Below are 23,246 nucleotides of genomic sequence, written 5' to 3'. Positions count from 1 at the left end.
GGAGTTGTGTGTGTGTTTTTGTTTTTACAGGTTAAAGATTTATCCTCAGATACACTTCTCCAGCAACATGATGATTTAGATCTGGCTTTGGATAGCTGTTACAGTGGTGACACAGTAGTCATCTTTCCTGGAGAATATCAAGCTACAAACCTTGCCTTATTGACTGATGACATTGTTATTAAAGGTTAACCTAGCTCTTTTTCTATTCTTGAAAATTAGTATAATTGTATATTATAAAACTTATGTTTAATTCCATAGTTAGAAGGAAATGTGTAAGTTATATAGTCTATAAATGTATTTTTGTGTCAGCTATCATGTAGTTTTTTTCCTCTGGAAAAAATTAATTTTAAGAGTTTAACTTTTTCTACTATGTCCACCTTTTACTATTAGATCAAGGATCTTTGATTTTATTACTGTAAGGATCCCTCCATTGGGACTTCAGTCCATCTGTAACTTAGGCATATCATGCCTTAAAGAGTTCCCCAAGGTTCCTTGACTATGCTACAGCGGAGAGTACTGGATTGGGAGTCAAAGGACTTGGGTTCTAATGTCGACGACTTGCATGACACTGGGCAGGTTCCTTCACTTCAGTGAGCTTCAGATTCCAGCTCCCTAAAGTGAGAAGGTTGGTTGATGTGACTTACAGCCCTTCACATCGGTGGTCTATAGCATAATTAGTTCCTGATCACTACCAGAGGTAGGGGTTGAACTAAAATCCTTTCCTATTGTTTATTTCACTTGATTTTTTTAAAAAATCATTCAATAACTTAAATTCATATATAAGTCAATTTATTTAATTGAAAAGAAAGTCCAGATTTATTACTTTTCAATTTATTTTGGATCAGAACAAATACTACCTACCTCTACCTACTCGTCTACCCAGGTCTTTTCTTAAATACAGATGGACTTTCAGTATTGCCTTCACATTAAAAATATTTTTTTATCCAGTGCAAATATCTCTAGATTTTCTTATATTCAAATAGTGATAATGCATCTGATGGTAGTGACAATAATCTGAAAATTAATATGATAATAGCTCATATCAGTTAAGGTTTATGAATCATTTTCCTCACAGCAGTCCTATGAAAGAAGTAGTACATATATATATAGGCCCATTTTACAGTTAAAGAAACTGAAGCTCGGAGAGTTGAAGTGACTTGTCCATAATCATTCAAATAGTAAGTGCCAAATTTGGTATATCAGGTTTTCTGACTCAAAGTTCAGAGGTTTTTCTGATATACTCTGTTCCATATATTAGTATGGGTTGCTTTTCTCAAGGAATTGAATGCCAAACTCCCATCTTTCTTATCTTGACTCCTGCCCTTCCACCAGGGGGATGGACAAGGGGTTTTTGGTTTCTGCTGTTCAGTAGAGGACTGGCAAGGAGAAGAGAGAGAAAATAAATATTTGCTTATCAAAATATATAATAAAATTACATTTTAAACATCATATTATGTAACCTCAACTGGATTCTCACTGCATGCAGCAAGGCAGTCCTTTTATTCCTCCCTAAATAATTGCTTCTCTCACTCCCTATTTTAGATCTTTTCTTTCCTCCATAAATAGACTCTGCCTTCTTTGCCCCTCCTCTTTACTCTCTTAGCTCAGCATCTCTTTACTGAGAAAATTGAGACACTTTGGCAAAAGCCTCCTATTTAACCATTCGCTTAATTTCAAAACCTTTAGACATTACATTCTATCTTCTTTTTTTCCCCTGTTCTTTGAAAAAGAGGTGGTCGTCCTTGCCCAAGCCAGTGTCTCTACACATGCAGCTGATTGTGAGCCCCTGAAGAACAAGAATTGTCTTCCCTTTCTGAGGATTCTCTGAGCTGGGCCCAGTGTCTGGCACACAATAGGCATTGAATAAATGCATATTGTCTAGCTGATCCATCTCCTCCAGTAGATTCATTCAGCTCTTCTTTCTCTTTCTTCAGCCTCTGTTGGTTCTTTCCCTGCTGTATTCAAACATCTTAAATCTTCATTCTTTAAAAACAAAACAAAACAAAAAAGAAAACCTTCACTAAGGCTAAGCCCTTATTATCTCTTATGCTCTCCTGTATATCTTCTCCCCAAACTCCTTGAAAAACTGTCTTCTTTTCATCTCCTTCAGTCACTTCATAATTTTTCAGTCTGACTTCTCCCCCTCATCATGTAGTCTCCCCAAATTTAACTTTGATTTTTTAAATTGCTAAATCTCATGGCTTTTCTCAATTTTCATCCTTCTCACCTTTCTGCTACATTTGATCCTGTTGACCCTGTTCTTCCAGATAGTATTTCCTCTCTGGGTTTTTGTGACATGATTCTCTCCTGATTTTCCTGGCTGTCTGACTTGCCTCATCTCTCCCTATTCCTCTACACTGCAAGTAATCTACCTTAAGCAAAAATCTGACCATGTTACAGGACTCTTATCAATTCCAGTGGCTCCCTATTACCTCTTGGGTAAAGTAGGAATACTGCTTATCTCATGAAGTCCTTTAAAACCTATTCATAAGGCCTCAGACACTTCCTAGCTGTGTGACCCTGAGTGGGTCACTTAACCAACCCATTACCTAGCCCTTACTGCTCTTCAGCCTTGGAACTGATACAACACAGCACTGATAGTAGAGTGGGGGGTAAGGGTTTAACTATCTCCAATCTATGCTTTTGGCCTACACTGTTGACCCTCCCATCTCCTTTTTCAGTGCCTTTGTAGTAGCCATCCTACATCCCTGAAATGCATATTCTCCTTACCTCCACCTCATAAAGTCCCTTTTGTCTTTAAGATGCAGCCTAAGCACCATCTTCTGCCAGTAAACTTTCACTACTTGGCTTAGTGCCCTCCCTCTCCAACACTCTTGTATTTCATTAGTTTGAAATTCATATTCATTCACTTTATATTTATGCTCTCTATATTTACATATATACTCATTTCCCCCATTTAGAATGTAAGTTCTTTATAAGTAGAGATCTTTCTTTTTTGGTAAATTGTACCCTCAGGGCCTTGGACAATGTTTGGCACACAGTTGGCATTTAAGGTAAATGCTTAGTGTTTGATTAATATACTTTCATCAATGTGGTCACTTGCAGAAAATGTTTATTATACACCTTCCATGCCTTGATAGATAAGTAGTTGTGGCCCAAATGTCATTATCTTGTGGCTAACCTTTTGGGAATGAGATTCTCTGAAATAGGCAAGTCTATTCTTCACATGACAGTCTTTTACTTGGTCCATGTGTCATACCTTTCCAGCTTCATGGAACCACAGCTTGTACCGGGCTAGCATAAACTTCAAGAAATGAGTCATCTCCATGTCACCATGGAGTAGGGTTCAGTGGGGCATTAAAGTAAGCCTCGGGTGAAGGATTTTGAATAGAAGCCATGGGTAAGTTTAGAGGTTGTTTCCATTGCGATACCCTATAACTGAGAAAACAATTGTGGAAAAAACAAGCTACTATAGATAAGAGTCTTCTTAACAGTTTCCTGGACATTTTGTGGTGAATATGAAAAGGCATTTTTAAAATTATTAAATGACTAAAAGACTTTAAATATATTCTTCTAGAATTAAATAATTATATATTTTCTTCTATAAATTAGGAGTTGGAAAGAGAGAGGAGATTGTGATCACTTCAGAGCCTTCTCGTGACAGTTTTGTAGTATCTAAAGCTGAAAATGTGAAACTGATGCATCTTACTTTGATACAACAAGGGACTGTTGATGGAATTGTGGTGGTAGAATCTGGTCATATGACCCTAGAGGACTGTGTATTGAAATGTGAAGGAACAGGAGTCTGTGTTCTTACAGGAGCTGCTTTGACTATCACTGACAGTGAAATTACTGGAGCTCAGGTAGTTTATTTTAATAACATCACTACTTGGAACAAAGGCAGCTTGTTTTGATGTGCAAATAATTGGCAGCTATTTAGAAGAGATTCAGGGTTTAAATTACTTTGTAAAACTAGTCAAAAATAAAAATAAGCTAATCAGAAATAGGTGTGAGATGTGAGAGTTCGTGTGGTGGGGAGGAGCAAATTATTCTAATTCAGGATGAGAATGACTAGCTTTAATGGAATTTTGAGTAACAAATGTGAATCAATTATGCAAAGTTCTTACCTTTTAAAAAAAACTTTTACATTACACAAACACACCATTTATGAAGTGTCAGATACTGCTACAGAGTAATGGGTTTAACACAGCCTAAAAAATTCAGAGAGGTTTATTTGAGAGCCAAAAATATTACTAATATAGAAGAAGAAATCTATTAAAAAATTAACAGAAAAATTAGGAATCCTTTATAATGTTAACTATTAGAATGATAATCCATTTTTTATTTCTACCTAGGCAAAAAAAAATGGACCTAAACTAATGCATAAGGAGTAATTTCTTGAATCAAATTAACATTGAAGGGGAAATTTTAGAATATCTTTCCCTAGAAATTACATTTGTCTAGGATGTCAGCAAATTGGACTAGGTGATCATACTATCCTTTCTAGCCCTCTTTTCTTCTTTTTTTTAATATTTTTCCAATTACATGTAAAAACAATTTTTAAAATTTTTGAGCATCAAATTCTCTCCCTCCCTCTCTCTACTCCACCATCCCTGAAAAGGCAAGCGATTTGATTTAAACTGTACCTGTGCAATCATGCAAGAAATATGTCTAGAGCAGCTAGGTATCTCAGTGGTTGGACATCCAGACCTGGAGACAAAAGGTCCTGAGTTCAAATGTGGTCTAAGAAACTTCCTAGTTGTGTGACCCTGGGCAAGTCACTTAATCCTAATTGCCTAGTCTTTACCACAATTCTGTCTTGGAGCCAATATACAGTATTGATTCTAAGAGAGAAGGTAAGGGTTTTTTTTGGGGGGGGGATATTTCTATTAGCTGTGTTCTGGCCCTATTTTCCAAAGGAGTTTTATGCAAAAAGTTGCTATACTTATATGTTCTTTCATGGCATTTCAAAATATAAGCATGTCTTCCATACTATGAATTTCCATAAATTAAAGAGCAGCTTCATTTCTTTAAAAAGAAGTCTGTGGGGTTTTTTTCCTTGTAATTTTTATTGGCTTTTTGCTTTTTTTTTTTAATTTGCAGGGTGCTGGTGTTGAACTATATCCTGGCAGCATAGCCATTTTGGAAAGAAATGAAATTCATCACTGCAATAATCTTAGAACTAGTGACAATTCAAAAAGCACCTTAGGAGGAGTGAATATGAAGGTGATCTCATTTTTAACAGTTGTTTTAAAGTTTTTACTAAGAAGAATTTAAAAATATTAGTTCTAGGAATTCATATGGTTGAAATAAAGGATAATGGAGCATCAGATTTATTCTATAGTGTATGAGAATATAAGTGCTGGGAAGGCTCTCGGAGGCCAGTTAGTCCAACCTGTATCTAATGAAGAATCCCGTCTACAACATCCTAGACAAATGGTTTTCTGGTCTCTATTTGAAGGGGGGAATCTCCTACCTTTCAAGGAAACACATTCCATTTTTCTTAAGGAAGTTTTTCCTTGTGTAAAACTTAATCATCCCTCTTTGAAACCTCTGATTGTTATTTCTAGTTCTGCTGCCTTGAGTAAAGTAGCACAAGTCTAATCCCTCTTCTGCATTAACAATCCTTGAAATCTTTAGAGATAGCTATTGGGTCCCCTTTAAGTCTTCTCCAAACTAAAACCTGCTAATTCTTTGTATTGATGAATGAAGAAATAAATGAAAAGCCATTTATTAAGTGCTTACTATTTGCCACACACTATTCTAGATGCTGGGAAATAGACATTTAAAAGTGCCCTTAGGGAGCTTACATTCTTTTGAGGGGGGGGGGGATTTTAATCTTTTTTTTTTTTAATTTTAATTTTTTAGTCAATTTAGAACATTATTCCTTGGTTACAAGAATCATATTCTTTCCCTCCCTTATCTGCCCCCAACCTTCCCATAGCCGACATGCAGTTCCACTGGGTATTACATATGTCCTTGATCAGAACCTGTATCCATGTTGTTGATGTTTGCACTAGGATGTTTATATTTAGAGTCTATATCCCCAATCATATTTCCTCAACCCATGTAAAAAAGCAGTAGTTTTTCTTCTGTGTTTCTACTCCCACAGATCTTCCTCTGAATGTGGATAGTGTTTTTTCTCGTAGATCCCTCCAAGTTGTACAGGATCACTGCATTGCCACTAATGGAGAAGTCTACTTCATTCGATTGTACCACAGTGTATCAGTCTCTGGTGTACAATGTTCTCCTGGTTCTGCTCCTTTCACTCTGTATCAGTTCCTGGAGGTCATTCCAGTTCACATGGAATTCCTACAGTTTATTATTACAGTTTATTATTTCTTTGAGCAAAATAGTATTCCATCATCAACATATGCCACAGTTTGTTCAGCCATTCCCCAATTGAAGGGCATCCCCTCATTTTCTAATTTTTTGCCACCACAAAGAGCGCAGCTATAAATATTCTTGTACAAGTATTTTTCCTTATTATCTCTTTGGGGTACAAACCCAGCAGTGCTATGGCTGGAGCGAAGGGCAGACAGTCTTTAGTGTCCTTTGGGCATAGTTCTAAATTGCCTTCCAAAATGGTTGGATCAATTCACAACTCCACCAGCAATGCATTAATATCCTGACTTTGCCTCATCCCCTCCAGTATTCATTACTTTCCTTTGCTGTCATTTAGCCAATCTGCTAGGTGTGAGGTGATACCTCAGAGTTGTTCTGATTTGCATCTCTCTGATTATAAGAGATTTAGAACACTTTTTCATGTGCTTATTAATAATTTTGATTTCTTTAACTGAAAATTGCCTATGCATGTCCCTTGCCCATTTATCAATTGAAGAATGGCTTGATTTTTTGTACAATTGATTTAGCTCTTTATAAATTTGAGTGATTAGACCTTTGTTAGAGGTTTTTGTTATGAAGATTGTTTCCCAGTTTGTTGCTCCCCTTCTAATTTTGGTTACATTGGTTTTGTTTGTACAAAACCTTTTTAATTTGATGTAATCAAAATTATTTATTTTACATTTTGTGATTTTTTTCCCTAGCTCTTGCTTGGTTTTAAGGTCTTTCCTTTCCCTAAGATCTGATATATATACTATTCTGTGTTCACCTAATTTACTTATAGTTTCCTTATATTCAAATCATTCACCCATTCTGAGTTTATCTTGGTGTAGGGTGTGAGATGTTGATCCAAACCTAATCTCTCCCATACTGTCTTCCAATTTTCCCAGCAGTCTTTATCAAATAGTGGATTTTGGTCCCCAAACCTGGGATCCTTGGGCTTATCATAGACTGTGTTTCTGAGGTCACTTACCCCAAGTCTATTTCACTGATCCTCCTTTCTATCTCTTAGCCAGTACCAAATTGTTTTGATAACCACTGCTTTATAGTATAGTTTGAGATCTGGGACTGCAAGTCCTCCTCCCTTTGCATTTTTTTTTTCATGATTTCCCTGGATATCCTTGATCTTTTGTTCTTCCAAATGAGCTTTGTTATGGATTTTTGTAATTAAAAAAACAACTTTTTGATAGTTCAGTGAGTATGGCACTAAATAAGTAAATTAATTTGGGTAGGATTGTCATTTTTATTATGTTAGCTCATCCTACCCATGAGCAATCGATGTTTCTCCAATTGTTCTAGTTTTAATTGTGTGGAGAGTGTTTTGTAGTTGTGTTCATATAGTTCCTATGTTTGTATCAGCAGATTCCCAAGTATTTTATATTGTCTAGGGTGATTTTAAATGGAATTTCTCTTTCTAATTCTTGCTGCTGAGATGTGTTGGAGATATATAGAAATGCTGATGACTTATGTGGGTTTATTTTGTATCCTGCAACTTTGCTAAAGTTGTTGATTATTTTGACTAGTTTTTTGGTTGTTTCTCTAGGATTCTTTAAGTAGACCTTATCTGCAGAGTGATAGCTTGGTCTCCTCATTGCCAATTTTAATACCTTCAATTTCTTTTTCTTCTCTAATTGCTACTGCTAGTGTTTCTAGTACAATGTTAAATAATAGAGGTGATAATGGGCATCCTTGTTTCACTCCTGATCTTATTGGGAAGGATACTAGTTTATCCTCATTGCAGATGATGGATGCTCATCCTTGTGTGTGTGTGTGTGTGTGTGTGTGTGTGTATATATATATATACATATATATATATTGCTTATTATTTTTAGGAAAGGCCCTGCTACTCCTATGCTTTCTAGTGCTTTCAATAGGAATGGATGTTGTATTTTGTCAAAGGCTTTTTTTGCATCTATTGAGATAGTCATGTAATTTTTGTCAGTTTGCTTGTTAATATGGTCAATTATGTGGATGGTTTTCCTAATATTGAACCATCCTTGCATTCCTGGTATAAATTCTGCCTGGTGAATGAGGGTTATTCATGGTGAATAACCCTCCTGATCACTTGCTGGAGTCTTTTTTACTAGTATCCTATTTAAGATTTTTGCATCTATATTAAGGAGATTGGTCTATCATTTTCTTTCTCTGTTTTTGACCTGCCTGGCTTTGGAATCAGTACCATATTTGTGTTGTAAAAGGAATTTGGTAGAACTCCTTCTTTGCTTATTCTGTCAAATAGTTTGTATAATATTGGTATTAGTTGTTTTTTGAATGTTTGATAGAATTTATTTGTGAATCCTGGGGATTTTTTCTTAGGGAGTTCTTTGATGGCTTGTTCAATTTCTTTTTCTGATATGGGGTTGTTTAGGTAGTCTATTTTTTCCTCTATTAGTCTAGGCAATTTATATTTTTGTAAATATTCATCCATATCACCTAGATTGCAATATAATTGGGCATAATCGTTTTTAATGATTGCCTTAATTTCCTCTTAATTAGAGGTGAGGTCTCCCTTTTCCTCTTGGATACTATCAATTTGGTTTTCTTCTTTCCTTTTTTTAATTAGATTGGCCAGTACTTTGTCTGTTTTATTTGTTTTTTCAAAGTACCAGCTTCTAGTCTTATTTATTAAAGTCAATAGTTCATTGACTTTCAATTTTATTAATTTCTCCTTTGATTTTTAGGATCTCTAATTTAGTCTTCATCTGAGGATTTTTAATTTGTTCACGTTATAGTTTTTTAATTTGCATGCCCAATTCATTGACCTCTGCCCTCTCTAATATGTTAATATCTGAACTCAAGGATATAAATCTCCCCCTGAGTACTGCTTTGACTGCATCCCATAGATTTTGAAAGGATGTCTCATCATTGTCATTTTATTCAATGAAATTATTAATTGTTTCTATGATTTGTTCTTTAACCCAATTTTGGACAATCATATTCTTTAATTTCCAATTAATTTTTGATTTGCCTCTCCATATACCCTTAGTAATTATTTTTTTCATTGCATTATAGTCTGAGAAGTTGGCATTTATTATTTTTGCTCTTTTGCACTTGTTTGCAATGTTTTCATGGCCTAGTACATGGTCAATCTTTGAGAATGTACCATGTGCTGCTGAAAAGGTGTATTCTTTTTGTTCCTATTTTTCTCCACATATCTACTAACTCTAATTTTTCTAAGATTTCATTCACCACTTCTCTTTCCTCTTTCTTATTTATTTTTTGGTTTGATTTATCTAGTTCTGATAGAGGAAGGTTCAAGTCTCTCACTAGTATGGTTTTTCTATCTATTTTGAGCTCCCCTAGTTTCTCCTCTAGAAATTTGGATGCTATGCCATTTGGTGCATACATGTTGAGTGCTGATATTTCCTCATTGTCTATACTGCCTTTTATCAGGATGTAATTACGTTCCCTATCTCTTTTTGAGTAGACCTATTTTTACTTTGACTTTGTCAGATATCATGATTGCGATTCCTGCCTTCTTTTTATCAATAGATTTGGCTCCATCCTCTTACTTTTACCCTATGTGTGTCTACCTTTCTCATGTTTGTTTCTTGTAGACAACATATGGTAGGGTTTTGGTTTCTGTTATTCGCTTGTGTTTTATGGGTGAGTTCATTCCATTCACATTCAGTTATGATTACCAGCTGTGTATTTCCCAACATTTTGATTTCCACTCCTAGTCCTGCCCTTTCTTCTTTCACTATTTCCTTCTACATCAGTGTTTTGTTTTTAATCAGTCCCCCTAATTCCCACCCTTATTTTACTTCCCTTTCTATCCTCCTTCCCTTCTTATTCCCCCTCTTATTTTCTTTACAGTCTTTTAAAACTACCTCTCCTTCTCCCTCCCTTGTATTGCTTCCCTCCCCATCAGTCTGTTTGTTACTCTTCAGTTTCCCTATAGGATGCTAATCAGTTCTCTGCCCCAATGTATTTGATTGTTCTTCCCTCTTTGAGTCAATTTCAATGCACGTAAGAGTTGAGTATTTCCTATCTCCAACCTCTTTACCCTTCCAGTGTATTGATGTTCTCGCCCCTCCCACCATGCGCTTCTTTGTGACATATAAATTTATCCCATTTTGTTTTCTTTTCCCATTTCTCTTAGTATTAACCTCTTTTTTTAGCTCTAGTTGTGTGTGTGTATATATGTATATACATACACGTATTTATGCATACATATATCTATATACATATTTATGTCTTGGCTTTTCATCCTATACAATTTGTCACTGTTCCCTCTAAGTATAATTCTTCTAGCTACCCAGGTGATAATAACAATTTTTAAGAGTTACCAATGACCTCTTTTCTTTAGGGATACATATCATTTTAACTTATTGGCTCTTTTTAAAAAAAAAAGTTTTTGTTTTGTTTTGTTTTTTTGTTTTTCCTTTTTACCTCTTTCATAATTACCTTATGATGATTCTCTTGAATTCTGTATTTCGGCATCAAATTTTCTGTTCAGATCTGGTCTTTTCTTTACAAATGCTTGTCAATTCTTCTATTTTGTTAAATGACCTTGGTTTCCCATGTAAGAATATAGTCAGTTTTGCTTGATATAGTTCATTCTTGGTTGTAGACCTAGTTCTTGCTTTCCAGAATATCATATTCCATGCCTTTCGGTCCTTCAGCGTAGATGCAGCCATATCCTGTTATCCTCACTGTGGTTCCATGGTTTCTGAATGACTTATTCTTAGTAGCTTGTAATATCTTTTCCTTGGTCTGATAATTATTGAATTTGGCTATAACATTCCTGGGTGTGGTCAGTTGGGGATTAAGTACAAGAGGTGATCTGTGGATTCTTTCAATCTCCACTTTTCCCTCTTGCTCTAGAATATCAGGGCAGTTTTCTTGGGTAATTTCCTATAGTGTGATGTCCAGGCTTTTTCTTTTGTCATGGTCTCTTGGTAGACCAATGATTCTTAAGTTGTCTCTCCTAGAACGATTTTCTATATCTTATGTTTTGTGAATGAGGTGCTTCATATTTTCCTCAGATTTTTCATTCTTTTGATTTTGTTTTATAGTGTCCTACTGCCTTGTGAAGTCGCTTGCTTCTAATTGTTGTATTCTAGTTTTTAAAGACTGGATTTCATCCCTGGCATTTTGGTCATCCTTCTCCTTCTGGTCTGATTTTCTTTGAAGGTCCTCTTTCACCTCCTTTGCCTCATTTTCAAGCTGATTAATTCTGGCTTTCAAGACACTGTTTTCTGTTTCCAGATGACTTATCTTGATTTTTAAGTTCTTTTCTCAATTGTCTTCAGCCTCTCTTAATTGTATTTTGAATTTTATTTTGAATTCTTCCAAAACCTGTATCCAGTTCGCTGGAATTTCTGTTTTTTTGCTTGGTGTTCCTTCATCCTTCTCTGTTCCATTTGCCCTTTGTTCATTGCCTATATAGAAACTGTCAATTGTAATTTCTTTTTTCTTTTTCTGTTGTTTGCTCATATTTACCCCTTCTTTACTCTCTGTAGTTGCCTGCGCTCTTGCTTCTCTTATTTTGTGTTGGATCTGTGGTTTTGGGCTTTTCTGTCAGCCTTCACCCTTGGAGCTTAGCAAATCTCTCAGCACAGTCTGTGGGGGAGGGGTGTTGGAGCTTGAGCTTCCTGGCCCTCTGAGGGCTAGATGAGATTAAGTCTAGCTGAGTTGACCCTGCAGAGCTGAATGTGCCCCAAGGCCAAAATTTCAGGAAGGGTGGGGGCAATGTGGAGTGTCTCCACTGCTGCAACTGGGCTGCCCATTATGCGCTTCTTTTCCAACTGCTTCCCCACCGCCTGTGTTTGATGCTCTGAGTCTGGCACAGCATTTCTCGCAAGATACTCCCTCCAGACCAGCACCCTTGCTCTCCCAGAGGTTCCAGCCACCGCTGGAGGTTTAGTGCTCTAGATAGGGGTGGGGTCCTGGGACCTTCCTTCCTCCTTCCCCTTCAACCCAGAGTGTTCTTGAATTCAGGCTTTTTTTGGGGGGGGGGGCTGTACCTTTTAAGTTGAGTCCATCAGGAGGGTTCCTTGGCTCTGTCCTGTTGTTAGGTCTGCTTTTCAGTCCCCTAGGAGCATTTAATTAATTGGTATGGAAGGACCTTCAGAGGTCTGAACTTTTGCTGCCTCTAAGCCTCTAATTTGTCATCTTGACTCCGCCTCTGGGGAGCTTACATTCTGATGGAGACAAACACACATGTATGCATTGATGGCCAGGGAGCTGAATTTTGGTCTGGAGAGTCTTAGGGGATAGCAAGTTGGTCCATGGTCCTGACCAGTTGACTAACCCTTTGCAGAGGCAGTAGTAGTATAGAGTTGGTTATTTTTTTGACAGCAAAGGATAGACAAAAAAGCAGGAATGGGGAGGGAAGTGGAGGACAAGACAGATGATGATGGTCAGACTGTCTGGCTTGTTGGAAACATGGTCTGGTTTGGGTTCCAGCTCTTTGTAGCAGTCTAGGTGAGTTTAGACTATTGAATCAAGCCAGTTTATCCTGAAAGCTCTAAAAATAAGATTTCTGGAGGTTTCATTGGTTAGTTACACTTTCACAGAAGGTGAATAGGGAGAATGGCAGGGCAGAGGACAAGACAGGTCAGGTGGACTGCTAGATGGTATGTTCATCCTCATGTGGAAACTTCTGTGATCTTTTCATCATCCTGATGAAAGATGAGTCTTTTGGACAGAATTCATCTTGTCCTACTTTCTTAAAAATTAGTTCCTAGAACTAAACAAAGTGTTCCAGACATACCTGACCAGTAGTTTACCAGCTTCTTGGTCATAGAACAAGTAGATTAATACTTGTAGACTGTATTATTCTTTAAAAAAAAAACACCTTTAACTTCTGTCTTAGAATCAATATTGTGCATTAGTTCTAAGATAGAAGAGTAGTTAAAGGGCTAGACAATGGGGGTTAAGTGACTTGCCCATAGTCACACAGCTAGGAAGTATCTGAGGCCAGATTTGAAACCAGGACCTCCCATCTCCCATCTTTCAATCCATACTCCACTGATCCATCTAGATGACCCTATTCATAAAAACCTTTCTCTTTTTCCTTACTGCTACCATCATTGTAAAAGTGTAGTGTCACTACTATAAACTATTTCCTGGGTTATTCTGGTAATAATCTAGCTAAATTTGTCCTTAGACAACAGATTCATTCAAAGGGCCCTGATTCTAGAACCTCCTAGAGCTTACTAGCTCTAGAATTGCACCATCTCCAGGAAATGATAAAGTCTCAGAATAGGACTTGTCTAAAAGAGCCATCAATTAAGTCTGAATAGAATAGTCATAAGCATTTTTAAAGGGTTATTTATACAATTCGGTTTTGTAAAATGTGAATCTAGATTTCTTAAATTGACAAATTGGCCATTTTGAAGTATATAGTTTTTGTTACTCAGAGTATGGAAAAGCAGCAGTTGTTAAAAACTGAAGCAAATTGCACTATTTCCAGTTAATGTTTTTAAAGATATTTAACTAATTAAGCTAAAGTTAGGTATTAATAACATGTTAATTACCTTTATACTTTGTAAGGAAAAACATGAAATAATCCTTTAAAAAAACTAACTAATTTTAATGCCCCAACAGGTTCTTCCTGCCCCTAAATTGAAGATGAATAATAATCATATTTATAGCAACAATGGATATGGAGTAAGCATTCTACAACCAACAGAACAGTTTTTTATTATAGCGGAAGGAACTCTTAACAAAGGAGCTGCTTCAGGAGATAAAAAAGATGATGATATGCTTTCCAAAGTAATGCAAAATCTGAATCTGGAAATGAATAATAATAAGATAGAGGCAAACTTAAAGGGGGATATCAGAATAGTCACAAATTAAAGCACAGGATTCATGTTGAGGATGCATATTTGGGATATTTGTTTAATAAATAGTTGCTGATTCCCAAGGAAATGGTAGTTGTAATGAAGTTTTGAGTTTGTTTAATTAAACTATGAAGATTTTTTTATTAATGGTCTTGGAGGGAATGATTCATTTTAATACATATTTTTATACTTTTGCTTTGGATAGTTTCTAGTTTAAAATATTTTGATCACAAACTTGATTATCCTGTTCAATTCAAGAAGCCTTTAAAAAATAAGTTTGGCAGTAAGGGGCTAGAGCAGAGAGTAGTTACTGAGAGAGAGAACACACAGTGTGTGTGTGTGTGTGTGTGTGTATATATATATATATATATATATATATATATATATATATATATATATATATATATATATATACACTAAGTTCTTGCAAGACTGAGAGCTTTGTGAGGCCACTAACCATGTGACCTCCAAAAGCCTCTTTTAGATTATCCCTGAGCTCTGCTGTGAAGGACTCTAAGAGGTAGATGTGAGGACAGTGGGTAAATCACCTGCTCAAAGACATGGAAGGGGGAGATGGAATGTCATGTACAGAGCCAACAGCCAGCAGGCAAGTTTGGCAGGACCAATACTGTATATGACATGAATCTTCAAAGCCAGAGTGTGAAGGGCTTTAAAAACCAGTGAGAAGAGGCAAAAGAGGAGTGCCCTAGCCATATCTGTGCTTTGGAAATAACAGTTTGGCAACTGTTCAGAACATGGATCAGAGAAGGGAGAGACTTGATGCAGGGAAATGGAGTAATAAAAGATTGTTGTCTGAGCAAGAGGAGATAAAAGTGGCCTGAACTAGGGTAGAATGGAGAGAGGCAGCCTCAATAAGGTATGAGAAGACAACAACTGACTGGCTCAGTGGAGCAAAGGAGGGGGGAAAGTTTTAAGGATGATCTTGAGATTATATCCCAGACTTAACAAACTTGGAAGTGGATGGGTTTGGGGGATAAAGATGAAGTTCAAGTTGGATATGTTCAGTTTGAGGTGCTGATGCGGTGTCCAGCAAGGTAGTCATGGAACTAGAGTTGGGAATAGATATTAGGGATATGGGAATAGATTTCACTGGCACAAAAATGACAGATGAACTAATAGGAGCTGATAAGAATCCTAAGGGAAGAAGGTCCTGAGTTTTGGCCATGAATTTATTGGGTAGCAGAATGAGGATTTAGTAAAGGAAACTAGGAGGAGCTCTGAAGATAGGAAGAAGCAAGAAATCAGCATAGAGAGGAACGAGTATCCAGGTGGACAGAGGACAAGAAGTCAGGGAGGAAGAAGGCTGAGCAGACTGTTGAGAAAAGAAATTTCAGTTGAGTGATGGAAACAGAAAACAGATTACAGTGGATTGAGAAGTGAGTGGTGGGTAAAGAAATAAGATACACAAATGTCATACATAGGGGTGTGGTGGAATTATTTTGCCCCTTTCAGTCTTTTCCAGCTTCTTCCCTTCTGGCATGGTAGCTAAAGAAAGCTCTCAGCTGCCACCAAAAATTTGACTTGTACATGATAGATGATGTTATGAAAAAAAAAAAAAAAGCCAGGCAGAGTTGTTCCCTCAGTTTGGTAAGAGAAAGGCCTAATATGCACTTTTAGGACTTCTTAAGAGGAGCCACAAAATCAAAAATTCCTAATCACAGACATATGGCTCCTTCTCATATTTTTGTTGTTTTAAGCTCCTTTGTGCAATATGTGAAAATTTCCAATTCAAATCCAGCCAAGGTCAGTAATTTTACTCATCTGGAGAAATGTGTTTATTTTAACATTAAAGGATTTTAGAATAGAAATCTTCAACATGTCCTTAATTCAAATTCTTAAATGATTGAAAGTACAGAGCAAGCCTAAGTTGATATGGAAAGAAGATAACTAAAAATTATATAGGATTTGTTTATGCAAGGCTCTATAATCATTAAAACCCAAGATGTTTTGGGGAAGATATGGAAATCATTTAAGGATAGCATCATCGGAAGGGCACTTAGACCAACTCCCTCCTTTTAGATAAGGAATGCAAGACCCAGAAATTGAAGAACTTGACCCAAGCTACATAAGGATTGAGTTAGTAAAGCCAGATTCTTCCAAATCCAGTATTTCTTCTCCTGTACCATGTATATGAAATGACTTCTAGCTAGCCAAACTAAGATTCAAGGTTGAGAAATCCTGTCCATTCCCAAGTCTGAATAAGGGTGTATGTGAATAACTTGTCAGGATGGATCATAAAGGTGTCTTGAGTTTAATTGATTAGATTGGGCATATTTATCCATATTTGTAAAACCTTAAAAAAGAAAAAACAACACTGATTATTTCATGAAAAATCACTTTCTCCAAGGACTCAATAAAATTTGAGTAAACGTATATAAGGACATAACTTCCACTTTTCTTAAATGAGGATAAATGACAACATGGATATACTTAAAGAGTTTAAAATTTTTTTTCAAGTACTTTGAATCCATGATCTGTGAGAGGCTTAAAAGTGGTCATCTGACTGCAAGTAGAAAATATTAAGGATTGCATAAGAACATGTGATGTTTTTAAAAATACTTCGAATTTATTTAGTGGAAGAGACCATATTTTAAAGTTGCAAATGGTAACATTCACCCTTAACTAGCTGAATGTTTAATGGTTTGCAAATAATAATTTGCTTTTTAAGCCTCAAAAAGTTGAGAATTTTGTAGGGTTACTATATATATAGGAAACATTCAGATTATGTAGACCAGTTTTCCATGTTTTAGTTGTGGTAGCATGAGGTGGAAAGCAGAAAAGACCAGAGAACAACAGAAATATGATGTAGAAGATGTGATAAAACACAAATAGTTTTGAAAGGTATACTTTTGTTTGGCGCTAATAAAGAGTAAGTATGGTTTGTTGGGAGGATCTGGATTGTGGTTTGTTGGAAGGATCTGGATTCAAATGTGGCTTGACTTGCTACCTGTATCACCCTGGGCAAATTATTTAACCCCCATTGCCTAGCCAGGACCACTCTTCTGCTTTAAAACACAGTATTTATTCTAAGACAAGAGGGTGAGGGTTAAAAAAAAAAAGTACGGTTTGCTTTATAAACCCTATTGCTAAAATAATATTTCAAAACCAGTAGGTTTATTTTTTAACCTAGAGAACCAGAGGGGCAGAGAAGACTAGGGTTCCACCTTTTGCAGAAATAGAGGTGGAAGAAAGTGTGGGGTCTGGGAACTAGAAGGCCCCAGCAGGCAAAAATGGAAGCTGGCGCATCACACTGAGTCAGAGAGCTGCAGAGGCCTGGGGTATTCCTGGCAGCAGTGGGGAGGCCACCAAACAAGAAGCACAGGAGCGGCTCACCACCTCCACCAGCTCTGTGTGAGCTTAATGGGCTGTGGTTATGCACCAAAGAGGAATTGAGTAGCAGAGCCCAGCAGGCACTATTCTAACAGTATAAACGAAAAGGAAGCCCAGTAGGCAAGAAGCCCAACTCTTGTCCCAGGATGTGACTCAAACCCCTGCTCTGCAGGGAGCCTTCCCAGCTTTGCAGACTGGCTCCATCCTTTTGTGGTGCTCAGGCAGGTTTAGAATGAGAGGGGACCTCAGAAGCTAGAGGCAAACAAACTGAGGCCTTCAGCCACACAGTCCCAGAGGAGCAGCCTCTGCAGCTTCCTCCCATCATCCATCTCCCATCCCTTTGGCTGTCAGTAGACAAGGTGTTGCTCAGGACCCGGGGAGTGGGCGGAGGTGGGGGTGGGGTCAGCTCCATTCTCACAGGCCCCTTCCTCCCTGCTCTTGTTTTTGCAATACAAATGGCTGCCCCCCCCCCCCCCCACACACACACGCTTCCTATGACTATTCCCTAGACTGTCCCTAGCATCTTATTCATAAAGCCAGTGGCCAAATGCATTAACACTTGTACCTATACTAGCAACTTTTGATGAGGTACCTGTTAAAATTACTTACATACGAAGTACTTAAAACGGGGTTCTGAGATTTTCTCTGACCTTTCTTCAGTCACCTTGTGTCAGGGTGAGGGCGGAGGCATGGTCCCTGAAGGAAAAAGGAAAGAAGCCAGCCCAACTCACTTTCATGGGCCCCAAAGTCCCCTTGCTTCCTACCCCGCCCCCTCAAACCTTCCTGGCACAGCAAGCCCTGATTTAATGTCAGGGTCTGGGGGTGAGACACCCCTGGGGCCAAGAAGTCCATTTCTGGGTGCCCTGCTGGAGGGCTGCCCAGCCTGGCCTGCACCAGGCACCTATCTCCCAACCAGGATGTGGTGCCAAGAGGAGCAGATTCCAGGCCTTGGGGTCCCATCTCCTGCCTGTGGCTGTGAGGGAAGAGGAAAGTCGGAATTTCCTTCCCTCTTGCTGACGCTTCCCGGGCCTCTCCTCCAACCCCACCTCCACTACACACCGAGACATTCCCGTCTTTGGCATAGCCCGGGCCCACGAGGGCACACTTCCACGTTCCCAAGTCCCTTTATCTGACCTGGATCAGCTGGTTTTCTGCCTCTCCCATACCGCCCCTCACCAGGTTCCACTCTTCTGCACTATCACAGTAGCGGGAGCTCTCCACTCTGAGGCCAACCCCCAGCACTTGCTAAGCCCCTGCCCCGCCCTCAAGGCCCTGGGCCACTCGTGCCCTGCTGAGGTGGAGTGCTCAGGTTGGTCGGCACTGCGCATGTGCTCCTCTCCAGAGGTTCCCCCATCAGTTGGTCTCTCACTTTGAATCCCATCTTTCCACCCAACCTGCCCTCTGCAGTTATGGTGTCAGCTCTCGCCCTGGCAGCCTTTGATGCCGTTGTCCCAGTTCTTCTACAGGGCAATTCCTCAGGCTCTTTGTTGGATCCACCCTGGGCGATGCCTCTAAGCACAGGATCTCACTAGACTGGCCTGGCTGCCTTCTTTTCTCCCTCTAGACTTCTTTCCCATGCTGAGGACTCTACAGGCTCCTCCTCACCCCCTTTCACACTTTAAACCAAATGACGGGGACACCTGGAACTCAAGTGTGCCCAACGGAAGCCACTCTGTCTCCCTCCTAAGCTCGTCTGGCCACTTACGCTCCTTGTCACTCTAGAGTGGGGAATACCAACCACCCACCCCCAATTGCTTAGGCCAGGGACAGTGAACTTTTTAGAGACCAAGTGACACAATGTGCCCAGCCTCCCCTTAATTACACATACACACAGGGGAGGGAAAAAGCACTCCCATTGAGCTGCTGGGCATGGAGAGAGGGAGGGGAGCCACAGTAGGTGGGCCTACAGAGAGGGCTCTGTGTGCCTTTGGCACATGTACTGTAGGTTTACCATCATGATTTTAAGCTGACAACCATGGGGTCATCCTTGGCTCACCTCCATATCCAGTCTGCCACCTGTAAAGTGGAGATTTGAACCCCAGACTTCAATTCCCAGAAGTCCTTGGTAGTTTCCAGAATTCCCTGATATCTCACTGGAGGTCCTCACCTGGGCAGAGAGCAAAAGTGGTATTTAAACTGACTACCGGCTACCCGCTCGCTCTCCCTCTCGGCTTCTGCTTCTGGGCACACACAGCTCTCTACCAGGCAGGAAAGATGTAGGTTGCACGTGCTTTTCCTTATTTTGTATTTTCTTTATTTCTTAATCTTTAATAAACCTCATAAAAATATAATACTTTTAGCAGAGAAACTAATTTTTATCTTAACAGTTATGGTGATCAAATAGGACAAAAAACTCAATTAAAAAAAAAAGATAGCCTAGATAATGATTTCTAAGCCATGTTTCTCCAAGGCTTTTTAGCAAGCCTCTTGACTCACCTCGCTCCTGCCTGCAATCCGGACCCAGACTGTTCTCACCTGGTCTCAGTCCTGCCTGCCCTTCCCGCCCAGCCTGGCTTGGCTCCTGTTGCCTGCTTCTCTGCTCCAGCAATTCGGACCTGTGCTCTCGCTCACCTGGTCCCGACCTGTCCGGCAATCCTGGCCTCCAAGCAGATGGCTCATCGCCCTAGCAGATTGCTCATCGCCCCAGCCCCAAGACTCACTTCTACCAGCTGGTAAAAAACAGGGGTTTTTTCCTTGGGCTACAATTATCCTCCACATGGACTGGAGGCAGGGGATCACAGGGAGGGAGAGAAGGAAGAGACTTTTCCAAACAGGAACTTAGCATGGCTACTTTAAAAGGATATCTTTTGACTGCATTGATCCTTTTATTTACTTCACCTGAGTGCCAGGGAAAAAATTCAGCTCCCTGCAACTCTTCAGCCAAATTTGAGATTCCTAAAATCCATGCTTACTATGGGAAGGCAGTTCAGTGGCTCAGTGAATTGAGAGCCAGGCCTAGAGACAGGAGGTCCTTGGTTGAAATCTGGCCTCTGACACTTCCTGGCGGTGTGGCCCTGGACAGGTCATTTAACCCCATTGCCTAGCCTTTACCAATCTTCTGCCTTCTGACAAATAGGCATCTAAATGGATAAAAAAATCAAGGAACTTTAAAGAGACTGGAGGTTATATTTTTAAGGCATTTCAGACTCCAATGTTTCATATATAATCTCTGTATTCTATTGCATTTGCTAATTATTTTGTTTAAGGTTTAACTTTTTTTTTTAAGTTTTTTTTTAAGTGATTTTAAGTTCATATATTATTACATTCAATACTATTGTTACACTGAATCATTTTAATGTACTGGGTTTTAACTACTGTTAAATTCTGTTGCTTTCCCCCTATAACCATACTGAACAAACATTATTGAGTAAGCCCATATAAAATAGCTTTTCTATTTTTAACTTTGTAAATTATCACATAGAGGACAGATGGACTCCATCAGAAAATTGCTATAACAACCTTTGGAAAATTTAATGAGCTAAATATCTCAAATTGATTTTAAGGGTTCTTTAGACACAATTTTTAGAATTTTTCTTAACAATCTCTGGTCATTTTGCCTGCCTCTAACACAAGGTAAGGCCCATTTTAATAGATGAAGTGAAATACAATTATAACCCCCAACTCCCACATATAAGAATGTGAATGGAAGTTGGGAAGTTAATCCCAGGGCATATAGAACCCCTGGAAGACTCCCAAAAGCGGAGCATCTCTCAACTCTTCAACTCATTTTATTTCCACCAGAATGATATCTAGATTTCTTGATGATGTTCTAAACCCAAAATGAGTTTTACTTTGTTTAAAAATGTTTACCAAGGTTGAAAGATTTGCTATGTTTGTAAAAATTGTGACAAATATTGATCAGTTCATAGGCTTTTTTTAAAATGCCATATAGCAACTTATGTAAAAATGATAGTGTGTTTGTTTGCTATTGTAATAAACTGGACTATTGAGAATTTTGGGGATATTGATACCTACATACTTGTACTACTGTTTTTTATATTAAAAAAGTTACCTTGTAAAATTCATTTGCTTGTACTCACAGTGGATCATGGCCAGATATGAAGAGGAAATGGATCTCATTTTGGTGAGAAAGCCTTCTTTCTATATTTTTTTAGCTGACACAGTGTGTCAATAATTATAAGCTACATTTTATTTTTTAAACTTTTATTATATTTTTATTGCATGTGCAATATATTATTTCAGTATTTTTTCTCTCCTTTTTATATTTGGAGCACATGTCACCAACATTAAGATTTTCTTTAACTCTTTGATTTTGCAGTAATATATTTGCTATAATGTCAATGCATGCCCCAAAAGCTTGAGACTATAAAAATGATGCCACTAATTGTTTAAAAAAAAATTATGGGACTTTGCTTAATGATTCTGATTCCAGGACAAGATATACAAAAGAGCCATTGCACAGGGCCAATGAAGTTCAAAGCTAAACCTGATTAGTGCCACAAAGCACACAGGATATATTAGTGTGAAGACTCAAATGTTAAGATGTAGGCTTTCCTTGTATCCACACTCTCTCTGAAAATACTTACAGATGAGTATCCCAAACTTGGCTCCTACTTGGCTTCTATAATCTAGTCCCTTTTCTGTCTTTCATAGTGTGGCAAACTTTCTGTAGTCCTGGCTACTGACTGGGTAAATGCATCATTGCTTATATCATTTTAATTGGGCCCTGATTCAAGGACCTGTTATAGATTTACTTTTCCTTTACTTGGAATTTTTGCACATATAAAACTTTGATAGTCTATATTTTCATCCAGAAATTATCTTTTTTATTTGGATTTTCCTGATATCTTTTTAATTTCTCTTGTCAATTGATTCATATACCTCATAACTCAGCCATGCATCCCTAAGTGATCCTGTGTTTTTCAATCACCCTCTTCAAAAGGGGAATGTAAAAATGTTATTTTAAATTGCAAAGTTTAAATTCCTTTTGAGAAGAATTTTAGGTTAAAAAACATCTCCGAATACAGAAATTGAACTGTTTGGAGAACACCATGAAGATAAGATGCCTCCAGACCACAAGCTGCACGAGAAGATCAAGAATGAACTTCGGGTATGGTTGATTGAACATTTATTTGTATGTATACTTTCATACCAACTGGCTTTTTGTCAATGCATCTAGCAATGATTGCTTTTGTTCTTTTTTCCTTTTATCCTCAAATTATTATAATCTTAAGTTTTCATGATCCTTTTAGGGAAAATCTTTCCCAATAAGGATCAAACGGAGATATGTAAAATGGAGATTTGAACCCCAGACTTCAATTCCCAGAAGTCCTCGGTAGTTCCCAGAATTCCCTGAGATCTTCTCCTCTCTCTCTTTCCCTCTCTCCCTCCCTCCCTCCGCTTATAGGCACATGCAGCTTTCTACCAGGCAGGAAAGATGTAGGTTGCACGTGCTTTTCTTTATTTTGTTTTTTCTTTATTTCTTAATCTTTAATAAACCTCATAAAAATATAATACTTTTAGCAGAGAAACTAATTTTAACTGTAACACGCCTAGGCCCATAGATCTCCCCTTTGCCCAATCTCTCCACAGGCCTGTTGCAGTGGCTGCTGGGAGTCTGCTTGCCTTGAACCTGGCCCCTCTGAGTCACTTCCCTTCAGGCGGTGCCCATGTGCCCAGGGGGTCCCACTTGAAGTTCAGTGGTTCCCTATTGCCTCCAGGTCCCAACAGAAGCCCCTCCATCTGGCAGTGAAGGCCTGCATCATGTGGGTCCCTACAGACTTCTGACCTTCCTCTGGCTGGCTTCCTGTGAGGGCCAGCTAAGAGCCCAGCTTTTACCAG

General features: G+C 38.4%; 1 protein-coding gene across 1 annotated transcript in view; it reads left to right on the top strand.

Annotated features, from left to right (window-relative positions):
* The window catches only part of SHCBP1L (SHC binding and spindle associated 1 like), a 50,962-nt gene extending 36,781 nt beyond the window's left edge, over positions 1-14,181 (top strand). The window contains exons 7-10 of the mRNA XM_001375282.3: positions 31-184; positions 3,574-3,824; positions 5,065-5,187; positions 13,858-14,181. Of these exons, the coding sequence (XP_001375319.1) occupies positions 31-184; positions 3,574-3,824; positions 5,065-5,187; positions 13,858-14,109 (780 nt within the window). The 3' untranslated portion in view covers positions 14,110-14,181. The remainder of the gene's footprint in view (positions 1-30; positions 185-3,573; positions 3,825-5,064; positions 5,188-13,857) is intronic.
* The last annotated feature ends 9,065 nt before the right edge of the window (positions 14,182-23,246 follow it).

This window comes from Monodelphis domestica, chromosome 2 (genome assembly GCF_027887165.1).
Source record: "Monodelphis domestica isolate mMonDom1 chromosome 2, mMonDom1.pri, whole genome shotgun sequence".
In the NCBI taxonomy this organism is placed as follows: domain Eukaryota; kingdom Metazoa; phylum Chordata; class Mammalia; order Didelphimorphia; family Didelphidae; genus Monodelphis; species Monodelphis domestica.
The sequence above is the reverse complement of the archived record's forward strand: the minus strand, read 5'-3'. Positions and strand labels throughout refer to the sequence as shown.